Source organism: Urocampus carinirostris, chromosome 14 (genome assembly GCF_059441175.1).
Source record: "Urocampus carinirostris isolate Australia breed hairy pipefish chromosome 14, RoL_Ucar_1.0, whole genome shotgun sequence".
Lineage (NCBI taxonomy): Eukaryota > Metazoa > Chordata > Actinopteri > Syngnathiformes > Syngnathidae > Urocampus > Urocampus carinirostris.
Genome location: NC_142362.1, coordinates 33,854,924 through 33,873,051, shown reverse-complemented (window position 1 = coordinate 33,873,051; position 18,128 = coordinate 33,854,924). Strand labels below are relative to the sequence as shown.

Sequence of the window (18,128 nt, the reverse complement as noted above, 5' to 3'; positions counted from 1 at the left end):
TGTTCTGTTGATACATCTGCGACATAATTAACAAAACTCTGAACGTGTCCACATGAACTCCATCAATAATAAAAAAAAATGTTATCTTTGGTATAGACCCATCTACCCTACCTTCCATCATCCTATTTCTTTTATTGGTACAGAGACACCTTGTTACTTCACACTTTGGTTATTGCTGGTTCACGACCTCATGGATTTTGAATTGAAATGTCTCAATTGTCTTTGATAAACGAATCGTGCATTTGGTTCTGCAGCAGACAGCACACACCAAATGCCATTACGGAGGCAGGTTAGAAGGGCTTTGTGTGTTGGTTGGGCTTGACTGTCTGTGCATGTGACGGTGATAGAGTAGTGTATGCGGTCAGTTATGCCCCCAAGTGAATGTGTCCCCCAAAACGTACTGCGAAACATGGTGACAGCTAATATTTTAGCATCTCATTACATTGAAAACAACTCTGAGACAAGTCAGAAAAGCGCAAATTTTAATTTTTGTAATTCTGTGTCGCTGTTTCACTCTTTCTGACAAGGAATAACATTTTAAGTTTTTAATTTCAGTGCATCCTAATTAAAATGCACTGTAATTTTACTGTCGTTAACCAGTTTTTGCTACTCTGTAGTAGTAAGTATTTAAATTTCAATAATGTTTGAATTAAAAATGCCAAAATTTGTGATTAATATCAATTCAATGTAAAATTATCTTTCAAGAAGCGGTTGTGTGTGTATGTTCCAGCTTGTATTTTGTAAATATAAGTATATAATTTCTCCATTACCATTACAAAAAGATATCCGATGCGAGTCATGTATTTTCAGAGCCACAAATATATCAGCAATTTACATGTCCGATTTTTAATCGTGTGTGTGCATATATCAAGACTTAAGATTTTTAAATAACGAATAGATTTGTGGATCCGAACAATACATGTGTGAATATCTGAGACCATCTCTCCCTACATACAGGACTGTCTCAGAAAATTAGAATATTGTGATAAAGTTCTTTATTTTCTGTAATGCAATTAAAAAAACAAAAATGTCCTACATTCTGGATTCATTACACATCAACTGAACTATTTCAAGCCTTTGATTATTTGAATATTGCTGATTTTGGCTTACAGCTGAAAAAAACTCAAAAATCCTATCTCAAAATATTAGAATACTTCCTCAGACCAAGTAAAAAAAATAATTTTATAACAGAAAAACTAAATCAAACATTTGAAAATGTCCATTGATGCACTCAGTACTTGGTTGGGAATCCTTTTGCACGGATTACTGCATCAATCCGGCGTGGCATGGAGGCAATCAGCCTGTGGCATTGCTGAGGTGTTATTGATGCCCAGGATGCTTCGATAGCGGCCTTCAGCTCATTTGCATTTGTAGGTCTGGTGTCTTTCATCTTCTTCTTAACTATACCCCACAAATTCTCGATGGGGTTCAGGTCAGGGGAATTAGCAGGCCAATCAAGGACAGTGATGCCATGGTCTGTGCACCAGTTACTGGTGGTTTTGGCACTGTGGGCAGGTGCCAGATCATGCTGGAAAATGAAATCCTCATCTCCATAGAGCTTTTCAGCAGATGGAAGCATGTAGTGCTCTAAAATCTCTTGGTACACAGTTGCATTTACTCTGGACTTGATGAAACACAGTGGACCAACACCAGCAGCTGACATGGCTCCCCAAACCATTGCTGACTGTGGGAACTTCACACTGGATTTCAAGCAACTTGGATTTTGCTCTTCTCCAGCCTTTCTCCAGACTCTGGCGCCTTGACTTCCAAATGAAATGCAAAACTTGCTTTCGTCTGAAAAGAGGACTTTTGACCACTCTGCAACTGTCCAGTGCTTCTTCTCCATAGCCCAAGTCAGACGCTTCCTCCGTTGTCTTGAGTTCAGAAGTGGCTTGACCATGGGAATACGGCTATTGTAGCCCATTTCCCGGACACGTCTGTGAACTGTGGCTTTTGATACCTGGACTCCAGCTTCAGCCCACTGTCTTTGAAGCTCCCCCAAATTCTGGAAGCGGCTCTTCTTCACAATTTTGTTAAGGCTGCGGTCATCTCTCTTGGTTGTGCAGCGTTTCCGGCCACATTTTTCCCTTCCAACAGACTTTTTGTGGATATGCTTTGAAACTGCACTCTGTGAACAGCCTGCTCTTTGAGAAATTTATTTTTGTGTCTTACCCTCCTGATGGAGGGTATCAATGATGGTCCTCTGGACAGCAGTCAGATCAGCAGTCTTTCCCATACTTGTGATTTAATTTACTGAACCAAGCTGAGTGTTTTTAAGGCTCAGGAAACCCTCGCAAGGTGTTTCGAGTTAATTAGATGATTCAGGTGATTAGTTGAATAGCCTACTTGTATACTTTTTAATGATATTCTAATATTTTGAGATAGGATTTTTGAGTTTTCTTAAGCTGTAAGCCAAATTCAGCAATATTAAAATAATAAAAGGCTTGAAATAGTTCAGTTGATGTGTAATGAATCCAGAATGTATGACATTTTTGTTTTTTTTAATTGCATTACAGAAAATAAAGAACTTTATCACAATATTCTAATTTTCTGAGACAGTCCTGTAATGTAAAAGGATAGGTAGGTAGGTGAGGTAAAATGACAGCAATACTGTATGCAACTTGTTTTTTCAATTGCAAGAAGTTCTTCCTATTACAATTTACCACTGGGAAATTCAACCCTTATTTTTTGCATGGCCCATAATATATGTCCATAATTGATACATAATCCTTGCACTGAAACATATTTCATCGTCCCCTGTTTAGGTGTAGCATGCAACTGTCCTGTGCATGATACCTGTTCTGTAGGGGGGCGAAACCACCAAAGATCAGTATCAGCGTCAGTTATAAGAATACTTGAGAAACATGGCAACAATTTCAAGCTTTTACAAGCACCAAAAATCAAAAATTTAAGCAATTTTCAATAATTGAAAACACAAAATTAACATTCAAGCATTTTAAGGATTTCAAACACCTTTATGAACCCTGTTTCTTTTAGCCTTAAGACAGAACAAGGACAGGAAAATGTGAAAAGAAAATAAAAAATTTAAAAAAATGCCAATAAATAAGGAATTTAGCTGAGGTATATTACAAGGGCAGATTTAGAAGTAAATACTTTTATTTTATGTAATGGCACCCAATGAAGTCATTGGTGCCACTGTGATTATTTTCATATGTAAATGCTGGACTAAACAGATGTCCATAATGCTGACTGTAGGCATCATTGGTAGGATTTATGCAACCACAAAGAGTATTTGGGTGTCAGCTCAGAGCCAAGGATTACGTTAACCAACATATGTCTGCTTATGGCTTGATGCCGCTAGCAGTTGGCTTGCATACTAAAAATAAATAAATAGAAGAGGACAGAGACGACACGCATTGTCATAATGCCCAATAGACAGGGATATAAATATTGAATTCACTGGCCGTAATTGACTAGCCACATTGGAAAATCCCAAATTACTAACAAATTAATTATTATTGAAACAAATTAAGAATAACATGAATTAATTTCATGGTTTTTTTATTCGAAAAGTATTTTACTTCACAAATTGTAAATTGACAGTTATAATCATGTTTTAGAGTCAGGTAAATACAGTACCCATAGAAAGCGTTTTTCAACCTTTTTGCAGTCAAGGCACACCATCTGTCGAATACATTTTTAAAAATCAATCGTCAGCACCGGTTTCATGTTTTTAGGCATAAATGATCATTCTATGAACAACATTTTAAAGCTTGTTTTTATAAATGTTATCATTGTTTTCATCTAGTTTTTCTATGATAACAAAATACTCAAAATAGACAAAGGTTATCTGCCAGTTGAACACCTTTTTAAATACTATGTTCTAACTTTAAGTTTTTTTAGCAAAATAAGAAAAGAAAAAACATTAAATATCAGCAAAATGATGAGATTGTCATGTTTTGACATGCCATTTCACTCAGAGGGCACCAGCCTGAGGGGAGTGGCTGGATAGCGCCCACCTGCACCTAATTCATCCTTACACCTGCACTTCTACATTATTCCAGCTCTTCACATTGGTTATTTGGGCAATTTTACTTTAATTGATTCATTTTATTTGTTGTAGTGCAAACTTAAACAGATTCAAACAAATTAGGTAATTCTATGTACTGTGTATTACCTCTATAACCCATGTGCAGATAATTAGTATGTGAAAAGATTTTTTTTTTTTGCATTACACTTCTGTCTCGTTTACCATGTTTTGTGTTTGCGACTTGTTTTCCGTGTTCCTTGCCTTTCAAAGCTAATGAATACTGGTATATGATTCTATTGTTTATAGGGACACACATTCAGCATAGATCTAGCTTTTCTATTTTGCTCTAAAAACACACCAGATTGATGGGTGTGAATTTAAAATGTAAAACAAATCCCCCAAGACTGTCTCACAAAATTTTATAGCAAACACTGGACGCCATAGGAAAGGTTAGCTCTTTTTGGTACAGTGCAGTAGAATGTTTAAGGAAATAAAATACCACAAATATGATGCAATCGAAGAATGAACCACAGAAAAAAGAAGCCAAAATGATATTGTGTATTGGATTGTATGCGCTTATGCTCTCCTTTCTACTTATCATTAAACATACTCACCATATGTTTTAGATGGGATGGATTTAAACAGAGTGATGAGCTCAGCATGGTAGCCCACTTCTACCCTGAAGCGTCCATCAGTGTGTGGTACACACTTCCCCCAGGTGGATACAGCCGGCTTCTTAACAGACGCAGCCTTTAATGTTGTCAAGTGCGAGGCGGCTTTGTTTGGTGGTTTGTAAAAGGAGGTTGGTGCTGCACCGCTGGGAGACGGCTGCTTAGAACTCAGCTGAGCAGGCCTCACACAACTAATTCCCCCGTCGGTACTCATCGGGGGGACGTATTGGCGCTTGGCTAGAGGAGGTGCGTTTCTGCAAGATGTCTATAAGGAAAGAAAACATTTGCATGGAATTTGTTGCAATATTGAAATGTGTCAATGCATGTACAGTATGGCTGCAAATAACAATAATTTAAATAATTGACTAGTCACCACTATTGAAACAATTATCAAACAATCACACATTTCGCACTTTCCTACAAGCCATTGTCCTGTAGCTCATTCGTGACAGTAACATTCTGTGATAATAAAACTTCAAAGAAACTGCTCCAGTGCTTGTTTTATCCGTCTCACCACCCGGATTTAGACGAACATACAGAGCAGGGGTCAGCAACCTTTTTTGGTGTGGAGTGCCGCTGTCAAATTGCCGTGTTAATCAGTGTGCCACACCTAGATTAATGACTCACACAACATTTTTTTTATATATTTAACAGAGCTGTAATTTTACACCAGTCCAAATATACAACATGAAAATACATTGAGTAAAGCACGGCGGATGAGTGCTTAGCGCGTCCGCAGCACTGTTCTCAGGTCATAAGATCGAACCTCCTGTGTGGAGTTTGCATGTTCTCCGTGCTTGCGTGGGTTTCCCCCAGGCACTCCGGTTTTCTCCCACATTCCAAAAGCATGCATGTCAGGTTAATTGGCCGGTCCAAATTGTCCCTAGGTGTGAATGAGCGAGTGAGTTGTCTGTCTCTGTGTGCCCTGCGACTGGCTGGCAATCAGTTCAGGGTGTCCCCTGCCCACTGCCCGAAGCTGGCTAGGATGGGCTCCAGCATCCAGCGACCCTACAGAGGATAAGCGGTGCTGATAATGGATGGATGAATATACATTGAAATCATATCAGTAACCAATTTATCTTTCACTATTCTTGTTCATCAATAAACTAAAAAATAATTGTGAGCGACATGTGGAAAGGCCTGTAGACATCCATGGCTTCAACTTTTTACCACAAGAATCAACCACAATCAACCAGTCTTCATCAACAATGAATTACAATCAAAAAACAAGTGATATGGACAGCTACCATACCATTCATTAATGAAATCGTATTACAGAAAATATCAAAACTTTAAATAACAGCAGCAAAGCAGAAGGCACGCACGCGCACACACGCAGACTCACACACGCGCACACACACACACACGCTTCTTTAAAATATTCACTATCAGTAAATTATTTTCTGTGCTTTGCTATGCAGTGAGCAATGTGATAACTTGTGTTTTTAGCAGTGACAAAGGTTTTCAGGGTCTGCGTCTGTTTGCCGTACCTGGACACAGCACGTTTTAATGTCTTCGCTTTGTCAGTCATGCTTGAATTCATGATCATGTTTCGTCTTGTACTGACATTTAACACTTGACGTGCGAGGTACAATGCTCTCGAGGCATAATGCACAAATAGCACGGCCATTTTTTTCAAAAAGCCCCAGTCATCCATCTACGCCGACTGGAAAGGCCGAATTTTTTTCACTGGAGGAGCTGTCATGATTCATTCATTTATCGCACGAAAGTGTTTCTGTGGCTCGGTTAAAACACGGATCTCTCCACTGCAAGGCGCCGCGCAGACACACATGGAGCAGAGGAGGAGGGGCGCTAGAGTAAAGCCCCTATTCAACATGGCGCGCAACTGAAAATGTCCACATTTCAGGTAAAAAATTGCATTTAAAAAAAAAAAATATTATTATTTGTATTATTTTTCCCTGCACTCACGTGCCATTGGGTAACCCCTCGCGTGCCACTGCTGGCACATGTGTCATAGGTTGCCGACCCCTGATGCAGAGGAAGAAAAAGGCCCGCTGTCTCAAATTACAGGCTTAAAAAGGCAGCCCAGGAGAATTAGCAGCGCACTTAAGAGAAAATTAAATTTGATAGCTTAAGGAAGAATTTAACGGCATTTTAAATTTGAATATCAAGGATTTGAATTAGGTTTTAATTCTGAAAAAAAGCTTATTTAGAGATTTCACAAATTACGGAAGAGAAACTATAAATGAACATAATTAATATTGAAAAATGATGGGATATAAATTGTATAAAAAGGACAAATAAAGTATGAATACTTTAAAATAAAAATGCTTTAAAAAAAAAAAAATGGTCCTGCATACTCTTGGGATTCTATGATAGGGAAGCCTGAATTTGAATATTAGTACAGTATTTGCCTTCATTCTTGTTTGGAACCTCAGAAAATTCATTCATTCACCTTCATCTCATAAACAGTTGATTTTTATGTAATATTAGTGTTTAAAACTGAAGAACTCAATTTTTACATATTGAGCCGTTTGTCTGGAAAATAAATTTTCTAAAATTCAATGTATACACATGGAAAAATACAAACCATGGAATTTTAAAGTGACGAAACTACCCCATTTTCGTGTCATTTTTTTGCCCAGCTTTTTGCAATGTTTGGGGTTTCCGGGATACGGTAGCAACAAGATGCCGAAAAATTTTGTCAGCCCCTTCTACTCTAGGTGAGGATCATGTTATGTGAAATAAATTCAAATTCCCCAACTTGTTTTTGTAAAATATGCTTGTTTAAAGGATTGTTCTTGTTACTTCGCTTCAAGAACGTAGGTTTAAAATTAGCATTGGTGGGGACATAGCAAATGTTTTCAAGTGATCATATAATATTGTGGAGACAAAAAAAATGATTGCTCGATATTGTGTTTTTTTTTTTATTATTTTTTTTTACCACTGGGAGCCATAATACACACTGTCCCTTTAAAAAAAGAGACTCCTAGATTATTTCCAATAGCCATTGCTACCATATACAAGCACACAAGACTGAAAAATATAATATATTGCCTATGTATGGAAAAAATAGTATTCATTTTTTCCCTTCAATTCTTATTTAGGAAATATGTAGCAGCAAACTTAATTTCACTATTTTACATGGCACTATTGTGCACTATTGATATGATGCACTTTGGCCAGTCTCTAATAAATATTTGCTTATAAATTAGTGCACTGGTCTTCAACTGTTTTGACTTCAGGACCCACCAATTCACTCCTATGACAAGGTGCCACCCAAATCAAGAAAAATTGGGCACACATCTCAAACTTCTATCTATCTATCTACCTACCTACCGACAGCATGACAAACACATACAAAAACAAAGAAAATTAAAAAAGGGAAAAGGCATTTTAAGGATTGCAAACACCTTTATGAACCCTGTTTCTTTTAGCCTTAAGACGGAACAAGGCCATGAAAATGTAAAAAAAAAAAAATGCCAATAAATAAGGAATTTAGCTGAGGTATATTACAAGAGCAGATTTAGCCCGTAAGCAGAAGTAAATACTTTTATTTTATGTAATGGCACCCAATTAAGTCATTGGTGCCACTGTAATTATTTTCATATGTAAATGCTGGACTAGACAGATGTCCATAATGCTGACTGTAGGCATCATTGGTAGGATTTATGCCACTAAAAACACACACACAAACATTTTTGGAGAATGGCCAACCCAAATGCCCAAACACCCAAACAGGTTAAGCCCCTCTGCACGCAAGTTGGTCAGGCTTTCGCCCCTCCAGATGAAACGGGACACAAGAAAGCGGCCATGTCACTCGGGTCAGGGTGACACAACAAACTCTTCTGTTCAACAGCAGGGCCCGACAACTTTCACTGGTTTACCCCTGCCGCATCATACAGGTGTCCTGCCCATCCCTTACAACGCGTCTAAACATCACACTATCCTTTTACAACACCTTTCCACTCATTACTATCACCAACAATAGCTCTAGCTTCCACTATATTTAGACCTCTAGCCTGCAGTGCACTCATAACACCATCCATCCACTTTAATCGCTGCCTTCCTCTTAGTCTCCTTCCGTTTACTTCTGCTCTGTAGATCCTCTTCAACATTTGCTCCTCATCCATCTCAAACTTAGTCAATATAATTTTTGTGCAGTTTAGAGCAGTTATAGTATTATATATTTACTATTTTGAAAAAAATATATATATATATATACAATAAAATGACCAGCAAAACCAAAATTACTTCAAGTAACTGATATACCCATGTACGAGCCTATAAAACCAACCTCCTAACACTGCATTAAAACAGCTAAAAACTTAAAAAAATAATAAAAAAAAAACATTTATTGTAATAGACCCACTTTTTTCTTGTTCTAAGCATTATTTAGCCAAGAAAAATGCAGGCGACCCACTGAAAACGGTTCGGCAACCAACTTAAGGGTCCCGAATCCACCAGTTGACAAAAAAACTGATTAAATGTATACATTATCTTGACATTCTTTTTTTAATCTTGTTGCTTTTCTTTGAAAATTAATTTAAGACCTCACCAGAGTTGACGTATATATCCCATTGCCTAACGCTGAGTCTTTGTCGTTATTTACAAGTGCTTCTTTTCCAAAGGACGTTAGCGACTGTTTTGTTGCTGATGGAGCATTTCGTTTTTTTACGTCGGTTGTCGCGTTCTGGACGAGCCTCTGGGCTCTCCTCTCCAAAGCTTTCCGCCTGTTTTCCTCGATCATTTGCTGTTGCTCGGGTGTCAGCGGAGTAGACATGATCTGTGCCTCCTGGTCAGCGCTCACATCTGGACTGTCAAGCTAACGTTAGCCGCTATCAAAGTTAGCCAAAGTGTGAACATATGACTCGGAATAACAGCTTAAGTCATCTTTAGTGAGGTAGGTGTTCGTTAAGTGTTATAGCAATCAAAATACGGTCGTATAAGCCTCCTTTTTAAATATATAAGTATAATGTCATTTATCGAGCTCAGGGAAACTCATTGAGGGAAGGAAGTTTTGCCGTCCATATCTGGCGCGCAGGAAGTGACGCAAAATCACAAGCTAGCACATGGAGAGGGCGGGTTCCAAATTCCCTACTTCCGGTTCCAGTAAGTGGGTATTGGGAGTTCTCCGACAAGGAAAATATCTAATGACACTCGAAGTGGGAGATACTAGTCGTAAAGTTGGATAAAAATTATGTTCCCCAACTTCATAGAGTACTAATTTCTTGACCTACAACATCTGACAGAACTGTTTAAATCTAGGCTTAGAACATACTTCTATTCGATATCTTATGAATGACCTATATTTCACGTTGACAATATCTGTGTATTATTTGTTTTTGCAATATCTGTTGCAGCCCGGTCATCCTGGAAGGGGGATTACCACATGTTCGGTCCCTTCTCAAGGTTTTTTTCTTTTACTTCATGTTGAGGTTTTGAGTTTTTCCTTGCCTTTATGTAGTTTTTTGACCAGTGGATGGTGTAGTCTGCAGTTTGCAATAATCTGTGGTCTGTGCAGCCCTTTGAGACTCCTTGTGATAAAGCGCTATACAAATAAATTTGACTTGACTTCATGTCAAGTCACATTTATTTGTATAGTCCTAATCACAAGATGCATCAAAAGACTGCACAGGTTACAATTACACCATCCCCTGATTTTACACCAACATGCGGGCAAGGAAAAACTCAAAACGAGGAAAATAAGAAACCTTTACAAGGGCCTCACGAGCGGTAATCCCGCTTCACTGCCCTCTAGCGACCAAAGATTCAGATTCAGATCTACTTTATTGTCATTCTAGTACACGTGTATACAGAACGAAATGTCGATACATCTGACCCGCACAGTTTCCTTGAATGTACAGATATAAGTAAAAGTTGTATTGTATTATGGCTATGTATAGTAATTTTACCATAGTGCAAGAGGAGTAGTTAACCAGATGTGCAAAATGGGCAGACAGGTTAACAAGTCAGGTAAACAGTAACATTAACACTGTAATAATAACGCTGTAAGTACAATAGTGCAGAGAGCAAATGTGCAAGGAGTGGCAAGCTATAAAGAACTGCCAGTAGTGCAAAAAGTCAGATTAGCAGCCGTTTAGATTTAGGTTAACTATATGTTAGATTGACCATTTAACAGTCTAATGGCCAGGGGGACTAGACTACTGCGGAACCTGGTGGTCCTGCACCGCACACTGCAGTACCTCTTCCCAGAGGCTAGCAGAGTGAACAGTCCATGATGGGGGTGAGAGGGGTCCCCGATAATGTTCTTAGCATGGGATAGGCAGCGCTTCTGGCCAATGTCCTGAATGGAGGGAAGTGTAGTCCCGATTATTTTCTCTGCTGTCCTCGTTACCCTCCTCACACTACCCCAGTCGGTAGCGCTGCAGCTTCCACACCACACAGAGATACAGCTGGTCAGGATACTCTCTATGGTGCCCCTGTAGAATGCGATGAGGGAAGGTCGGGGCAGGTGGGCTCTCCTCATCCTCCGCAGGAAGTACAGGCGCTGCTGTGCCCTCTTAACCAGTGATGCAGTGTTCACGGACCAGGTGAGTTTGTTTGTAATGTGCACCCCTAGGAACTTGATACTGCTGACAACCTCCACAGCCTTGTTGTTGATGCAAAGTGGGGCATGGTTCGGCTGGTTTTTCCTAAAGTCGACAATGATCTCTTTAGTTTTGTCAACATTCAGGACCAGGCTGTTGTCCCTGCACCAGCCCACCAACTGCTCCACCTCCGCTCTGTAGGCCAGGTCGTTGTCGTCCCAGATGAGGCCCACCACTGTTGTGTCATCAGCATACTTCACGATGTGGTTTGTGGCGGACCTAGGGACGCAGTCGTGTGTCATCAAGGTGAACAGCAAGGGGCTCAGGAGAGCATTTGGTTGTCAATTTTCAACAAAAATCATAACTTTTGATAGAAATGACTTAGATACTTGCTTCTTATTTTGACATACTGCAAAAAATGAGCAAAACTATCAATGACATAATTGATTTGATTATATTGCGATGAGGGCCTCATTTCCCGGCCTCTTGTTGAGAGGGGCCACTCTTAGCAGGAGTGGATCACAAAAAGCTCGGTGCTTCACATTTTGTGCCAGCTTCTTACAGTACATTTTGCCAAAGTTGCACAAGAGCTTGCACCCCCCCCCCCCCCCCCCCCCTTGAATTTTAATTGAAAGCCAAACTAAAATGCAAAGTACAATAAGTTTTGTTTTGTCTAGTTTTATTTGCGTGTGTCAAAATAAATTTTGCTTTTCTTTTGTTTTTGGGCAACTGAGGTTGTATCCAGTAGATTAGGTGTAAGGCAAACTACAGCCGACGGGACACATGTGTCCCATTAAGCTTTTTAATCCGACCCGGATTTAAAAAATGTAAATATATATACCAAGGGTCTCCAATGTGATGCCCACAGTCACCAGTTAACTCCCTAAGATCACGTAAGTAGTCTGCAGACAGGATCTAGAAATAGCTCACTAATGATGGGTCATTGTGATTTTGTAGGAAATTTGATTTCAAACTGGCATGATGTTTTAGTGGTTGACTGGGACTACAGACATTGCCCAATTTACGAATGAGATCCGGACGATAGTTTGTACGTTGAATTTGTTCGTAAGTTGCTTCAGTGCTATATTTTGTATGTTTATGGTTTTTGTAGGTATGTTTGAGGCTTGTTTAAGTAACCTGTATGGTTTTGTACTAAAAAGAATAAACATTTCATAAAATAATATGCTCTATAAATATAAATAAAGTTAAGTTTAACTTACTTTTGGAAGACGGGTTTCAAGAGTTAGGCTACTTCTCCCTCTGTGGTAAAAAGTAGCCGAAAAATAGCGATCCAACCATTTTCTTAACCGCATCAAGCTTTCTTATTCCACTTTCATTTCAAATAAAACGGCTCATCTCTTCTTTACACTTTACACCAACCATAATGAATGGATGCACAAGATTTTCAACAATAAAAATGTCAACGTTCCTTGCGCGCTGGAGATACAGTATCGAATGTTACACATGAACTAAGAAGAGGAAGCGGATTTCTTCTTCGGGGTGGATGCTGGGTGATCTCTCACAGCGCCACATGTCAGTAGCAGCAGAAAGAAGCACTACAGTATTGTCCTGTACTCAGGAAAAGGTGCACACAATACAAAATCTAACTTATGTACAGATATTTTTTGACGTCTCGAAAAAAATGTTTGTATCTACCGTCTTTCGTAAATTGAATGGTCGTAAGTAGGGGAGCGTCTGTATTTGACTTTTAATATTTACAACCTGGTAATATAACAACATTATAATAACCTTGGTTGTTTTTTAGGAATGCATATCAAACTGGTGATTTAGGATCTAGTATCAGTATTGTCACATACCGCTGCCCGCTAACGTTGAGGTCCGAATTATCTCAAAAAAGCGGGACGATGCTTTGCACCAATAAACAATGGCGACCAGATGATTAAGGTGCTGTATCAAAGTCAGATCGGGATGTTCTCCTGCTACTGGTAACCTTTGAAACCAGTACTATCTCTTCTACATAGAGGAGCCTAAAGAAAAAACCCAAAGCTGTACTTGCAAGACACACCATCGAATGTAATGCACCGACGACCCTGATGGTTTGGGAATCATCCATCCATCCATTATCTGCACCACTTATCCTCAGTAGGGTCTCGGGGGTGCTGGAGCCCATCTCAGCTATCTTCGGGCAGTGGGCAGGGCACCCTGAACCGGTTGCTAGGCAGTCGCAGGGCACATAGAGACAGACAACTCACTCGCTCATTCACACCTAGGGACAATTTGGATCGACCAATTAACCTAACATGCATGTTTTTGGAATGTGGGAGGAAACCAGAGCGCCCGGAGGAAACCCACTCAAGCACGGGGAGAACATGCAGACTCCACACAGGAAGGTTCGATCTCATGACCTCAGAACTGTGCCGCACACACGCTAACCACTGCGCTGCCGTGCTGCCCGTTTAAGGAATCAGTGAACCGTAATCGGAAATACAGGGGTAAGTGAGCTTATACCTCTGTAACCCCAGGTGACTTCTCCTTTATTGATGCAGCCTTATTTTATTTACGCACACCATGTGTGTGCTATTTTCTATCTCGTGCTTGTGTTGCCGTGCACATCATGCATGACGCGCACGGGGCGTCTGGTCTTGGCTCTGTCCCAGGCTGCATCATGCTCGGCAGCAACAGCATCACCACGCTTACCGGATGCTTTTTTTTTCGCCCACGGCAGGACGCTCCTACAGCTGCCTTAGATTTTTATCCCAACCACTCCCCTTCATTGCTGACAACGTGCATGGAGGGGCTGGGTCGGGCAGGTAATATTATCAGTCAATTTACCTACTGGTGATAACAGCGACGTGGGTTTCATTGTTAATTCAAGACAGATTGTGTACTAATGCAAATGAATCAAATATAAATATCGCGAATATCGCGTTACTTATTTGTCACACGCACCAGCCCATTAACGTTTGACTTTCCTCCTCCAGCATCCCTTTTCTCGCCTCCCTGATGGCTTCGGACACTTGTTTACATCCGTTGGATTTCTCCTCCTTTTGGATGTACTTGGCCTGACGCTAAAGGACGCCGAATACACGCGGAATTCTAACTCGTAAATATCCTGTCGGGTCAGCCCACCCAAGCGCTACATGCGGGAACGCGCAGTGCGCCCCTGCGCCGCGGTGCTCCTGTGACTTCGAAGCGGGAACGCAAGGACCGGACCGGACCCTTAACCGAGAGGGGGCCAATGCTTCGCGGCCAGGGCATGCTGAAAAGCCGCTGCTGCGTCCTGCTTGGTGACCTGAGGCTGCTCCTGTTTGGGCCACCAGCGCCTCCGCAGCCGCCGCTTAGTCCCATGAGCGGACTGGCCGCCCAGAACCGCGAGCCGGGCGTCGCCGAGCGAATTAGCCCGCCGGCAACGGTGCCAGCTTGGGTGGACGCCGCGGAGCTCTCGGCGGCGCTACGAGGATGCGGCAGCCCCTCGGACGATTGCTCGAAGGGCAAACTGGAAGAGAGGTTTTCCCTCACGAGCTACACTGAAAGTGGCTTCAGGACGCCCTTGTGCAGGATCTGCTTTCAGGGGCCGGAGCACGTGAGTGAAAGTCTACCTTCTTTTCTTCATATTGAAGCACTGTTTTGCTGACAAAGAATGCTTAGTTTTTTATACACTACACACGTTTGCTGTGCTGCAGTGCTTCTCCCGCACCAGTGTTGATCAATTATTGTACCGGGAGACCTTGTCTAGTGTGCCGCAGGAAATTGACCAATTTCATCTTTGCAAAAAAACATGGTCAGCTTTATTTTTACCCGTAACATTCCTCCATATCAGTAGGGGGCAGCACACTACTATTTTATTTCTTTTACATTCAGTGACACCTTGGTACGTCGCGCTTCTGCAAAAAACAGAGAAAATATTTTGAAGAATATAATTTGACAGAACAGTTATTTGTAAAAAAAAAAAAAAAAAAAGATACAAATCCTAAAGTACAATACTATTATTTGTTAATCAAATACTTGGGCTTCTAAATTTGGTGTATTTCCTGAGTAAAAAATAAATAATTAAATAGATAAATTGAATCACAGGGTTTCTGCCCCTATTAACTGCAAAAACCAAGGGGATGTTGTGCTAATTATCTGCTCATTAGATAGTTTAGGGAAGTATGTTAAATAACTTTAAATGTTTTATTTATAGACTACTATTTTTTTATTTTTACATACAATTTATTTGCTCATGAGCTAGTACAGGGAAATAAAGAGTATTAAATATTGTATTTTGTTTGATGAAGTACCCGTGGTTATTTTTTAATTTTTTGGGTGAGTTTAATTATTGTTTTCTTATTTTACCAAACAAAAAACCTGAAAAAAGGTTTGACCGTTGTAAAAACTGTTTGTTCAGATGGCAGATAAGTTAAAGTTTTTTTCCCTCATTTGATGTATTATTTTGGGATGAATAAACTCATCCTTTTTTTTAAGTTAAAAGAAGGTCTATTTGCGTGTTTCACCCCCTTCCAACTGGATTTCGCCCAAACACATGTCGACAGTTTATCAGTATGCTTTGAACACTCAAAGCAGGAGTGTAAAACTCATTTTACATTGTTGGCCCCTGTCTACCTTTACTTGTGTGTGTATTGTACACTATTTAGCAGAAGCTTCGCTCCTCTTAGAATAAAGTGTTGAGTCCAGATTAGAGTGCATGCGCCACTTTAATCCAAAACAGAGTGAAACTGAAAAATACAATGAAAGTACAGTGACTATTCAGAATTGTATGTTTTTATTGCAAACAGTATGTTTTGCATGAATTTAAATTTATTCGTCAAGTTTTGACATGTACAAGTTCATCAATAGTAGGTACCGTATCCTGATTATCTGTCATTTTCAGAACGTCAATTATCCCATGGATCCAATTTACCCCCTTGTGGGTTGGTTCTGGCCCACAGGATGTATGTTTGACACCCCTGATTCATTTTGATTGCTGCAGAAAGCCAATATTCCAGAATTCCAATCGAATAGTTTTCTGCCTCTAAAGTATTCAGTGACAATTACCTGACAAAAAAATAACCAAAAAGAAATCACCAAAAAACAAAACCGAACGCAAAGAGAGCAAAATTGTCTAAAAACAACAGCAACTTCTTTTTCTTTGATTTCCACCATTAGTACGACAAACAGAGCAATAACCTAATCAATTTCATAAATCTGGATGTGTTCTGAGTTGTCAGAATTAGATTTGGCCAATAAAACAGAATCCAGTGTTGTCTCCAGCAGAACTGTACTGTCATGTTGTATTTAGCATAACATTTGTTTAAATAAAACACACTTTGGGGGCGGCAGTAGCTCAGGAGGTAGAGCGATCGTATTAGGATTAAGGGATCCCAGTTCGAATCCCGGCTTGTCCGTGTTTCATGTCGAAGTGTCCTTGGGTAAGACATTGAACCCCCAATTTCCCCCAATAAGCAGGTTAGCGCCTTACATGGCTGCACAGATCACGGCCGCTATTGGGAAATGTGAAGCACAATGTAAAGCGCTTTGGGAAGTCATTGACTTGAAAAGCGCTATATAAATGCAGATCATTTCAGATCATTTCATTTCACTTTCAAAACACCTTCAAAAACTCAGTTTAAAATACATTGAAGAACATCAAGCCCGTCATGTCTAAATGCAGGCCCATTTTGCTCTCCAGAAAGGAACAAGGCCAGAATAAACGTAATTGAATGAGAAGCGGGTGCAGAAAACCTCATTATGTGGCAATTAGAGGGTGAACTGATTAGATCCATGTTTAACGCTTCAAGTTGCGTTAATGCTACTCAAGTTGTTGGTGCCTATTCGCAGTGAGGCCGGTCCTTTCAGTTTTCTGCAGGGTTGGGTAGGGTTACTTTAACTGGATTACTTTCAATTACTTTTGGATTACTCCAATACCAAATATGCTAATAAAAGACAACGGAAACTAAATATGAATAAAATTATGACTCACAACACGTGGTAAGCTTTCTCTCCTGGCTTTGATCTCTTTGATCTCCAGCAAAACTAACATAAAATGCGACAGAAACAAAATGAAAATAAATCCAAACAGCCTGCCAAAATCATTTTTGCCATTCCATGTATTCCGTTACTCCCCAAGCCTGCACAAAATTTAGTAATTTTATTCATGTTTAGTTTCTTTTCTCTTTTATTAGCATATTTGGTATTGGAGTAATGAAATGAAATGATCTGCATTTATATAGTGCTTTTCAAGTCAAGACTTCCCAAAGTGCTTTACAGTGTGCTTCAAATTTCCCAATAGCGGCCGTGTGGCCATGTAAGGCGCTAACCTACTTATTAGGGGCATTAGGGGTTCAGTGTCTTACCCAAGGACACTTCGACATGTAACACTGCGATCTCTTGATCCCAAGACGAGCGCTCTACCTCCTGAGCCACTGCCGCCAGAAAGTAATCCAAAAGTAATTGAAAGTATTCCAGTTAAAGTAACTTTACCCAATCCTGGTTTTCTGATTATTTCTCGTTTTACAATGGACTTAAAAACAACAATAGTTGAACTATCAAACCTGGTTGCACTGGTTACAATTTTACAAACGATCCCCGATCTTCTAAAGCAGGGATGTTTGGTTATGGGGCCAGATCCAGACTTTCTGTTCTGAGGCGGGCCAGATCAGTAAAAATAATGTCAACACTGTCCCTTTAAAAGAGTCAGATCTGCCAATCTCTATTTCTGCCGATACCATTACTTATCAAAACGTGTACATCTTTAAAAAAAGCTGACTATATCAGGAAAGCAATCAATTGTTTTGTTAGCACATCAAATTAACTTAAAAAATGTATTGTTGTGTTGGAAAGGAAATATTAAAATTAATAATTGATACAGCAAACGTCAGAAAATTCCACAATTTTATTATATATATATATATATATATATATATATATATATATATATATAATTTTTTTTTCTTTTTTTTTTTCCTATTTTCCCATAAAACGAGATGGTATTACTGAGTTCTACAGTGTTTTTCT

At 39.7% G+C, this 18,128-nt stretch overlaps 3 protein-coding genes across 5 annotated transcripts in view; 1 reads left to right on the top strand and 2 right to left on the bottom strand.

The window, feature by feature from the left end:
* Positions 1-9,681, bottom strand: part of smarcal1 (SWI/SNF related, matrix associated, actin dependent regulator of chromatin, subfamily a-like 1) — a 36,419-nt gene extending 26,738 nt beyond the window's left edge. Inside the window, exons 1-2 of the mRNA XM_088352572.1 lie at positions 9,182-9,681; positions 4,606-4,927 (exon numbers count right to left, since the gene is read on the bottom strand). Of these exons, the coding sequence (XP_088208698.1) occupies positions 4,606-4,927; positions 9,182-9,406 (547 nt within the window). The 5' untranslated portion in view covers positions 9,407-9,681. The remainder of the gene's footprint in view (positions 1-4,605; positions 4,928-9,181) is intronic.
* Positions 9,367-18,128, top strand: part of LOC148353236 (E3 ubiquitin-protein ligase MARCHF4-like) — a 49,109-nt gene continuing 40,347 nt past the window's right edge. The window contains exons 1-4 of one of the 3 annotated variants that reach the window (XM_088352576.1): positions 9,367-9,526; positions 11,073-11,177; positions 11,321-11,480; positions 14,117-14,718. In XM_088352576.1, coding sequence (XP_088208702.1) covers positions 14,374-14,718 — 345 coding nt within the window. In that variant the 5' untranslated portion in view covers positions 9,367-9,526; positions 11,073-11,177; positions 11,321-11,480; positions 14,117-14,373. Of the gene's footprint in view, positions 9,527-11,072; positions 11,178-11,304; positions 11,481-13,480; positions 13,628-14,116; positions 14,719-18,128 lie in introns of those variants that run through there. The other 2 variants (XM_088352574.1, XM_088352575.1) reach the window with 2 other exon arrangements.
* On the bottom strand, positions 9,602-14,198 carry LOC148353237 (uncharacterized). The gene is made up of 3 exons (XM_088353523.1): positions 14,085-14,198; positions 11,130-11,453; positions 9,602-9,656 (listed from the first exon to the last, which is right to left on the bottom strand). Exons 1-3 carry the CDS (start codon positions 14,117-14,119, stop codon positions 9,602-9,604), a joined length of 414 nt encoding a protein of 137 aa, XP_088209649.1. The 5' UTR covers positions 14,120-14,198.

What these genes read in the sequence shown, in the direction of transcription:
- LOC148353237 (XM_088353523.1), bottom strand. Translation starts at nt 14,119, where the DNA reads ATGCTGGAGGAGGAAAGTCAAACGTTAATGGGCTG. An exon ending in AGTCAAACGTTAATGGGCTG is followed by an intron (nt 11,454 to 14,084) that starts GTGCGTGTGACA and finishes CTGCGTCCCTAG; the next exon opens with GTCCGCCACAAACCACATCG. An exon ending in AAGAGGGCACAGCAGCGCCT is followed by an intron (nt 9,657 to 11,129) that starts GTACTTCCTGCG and finishes CCTGCGCGCCAG; the next exon opens with ATATGGACGGCAAAACTTCC.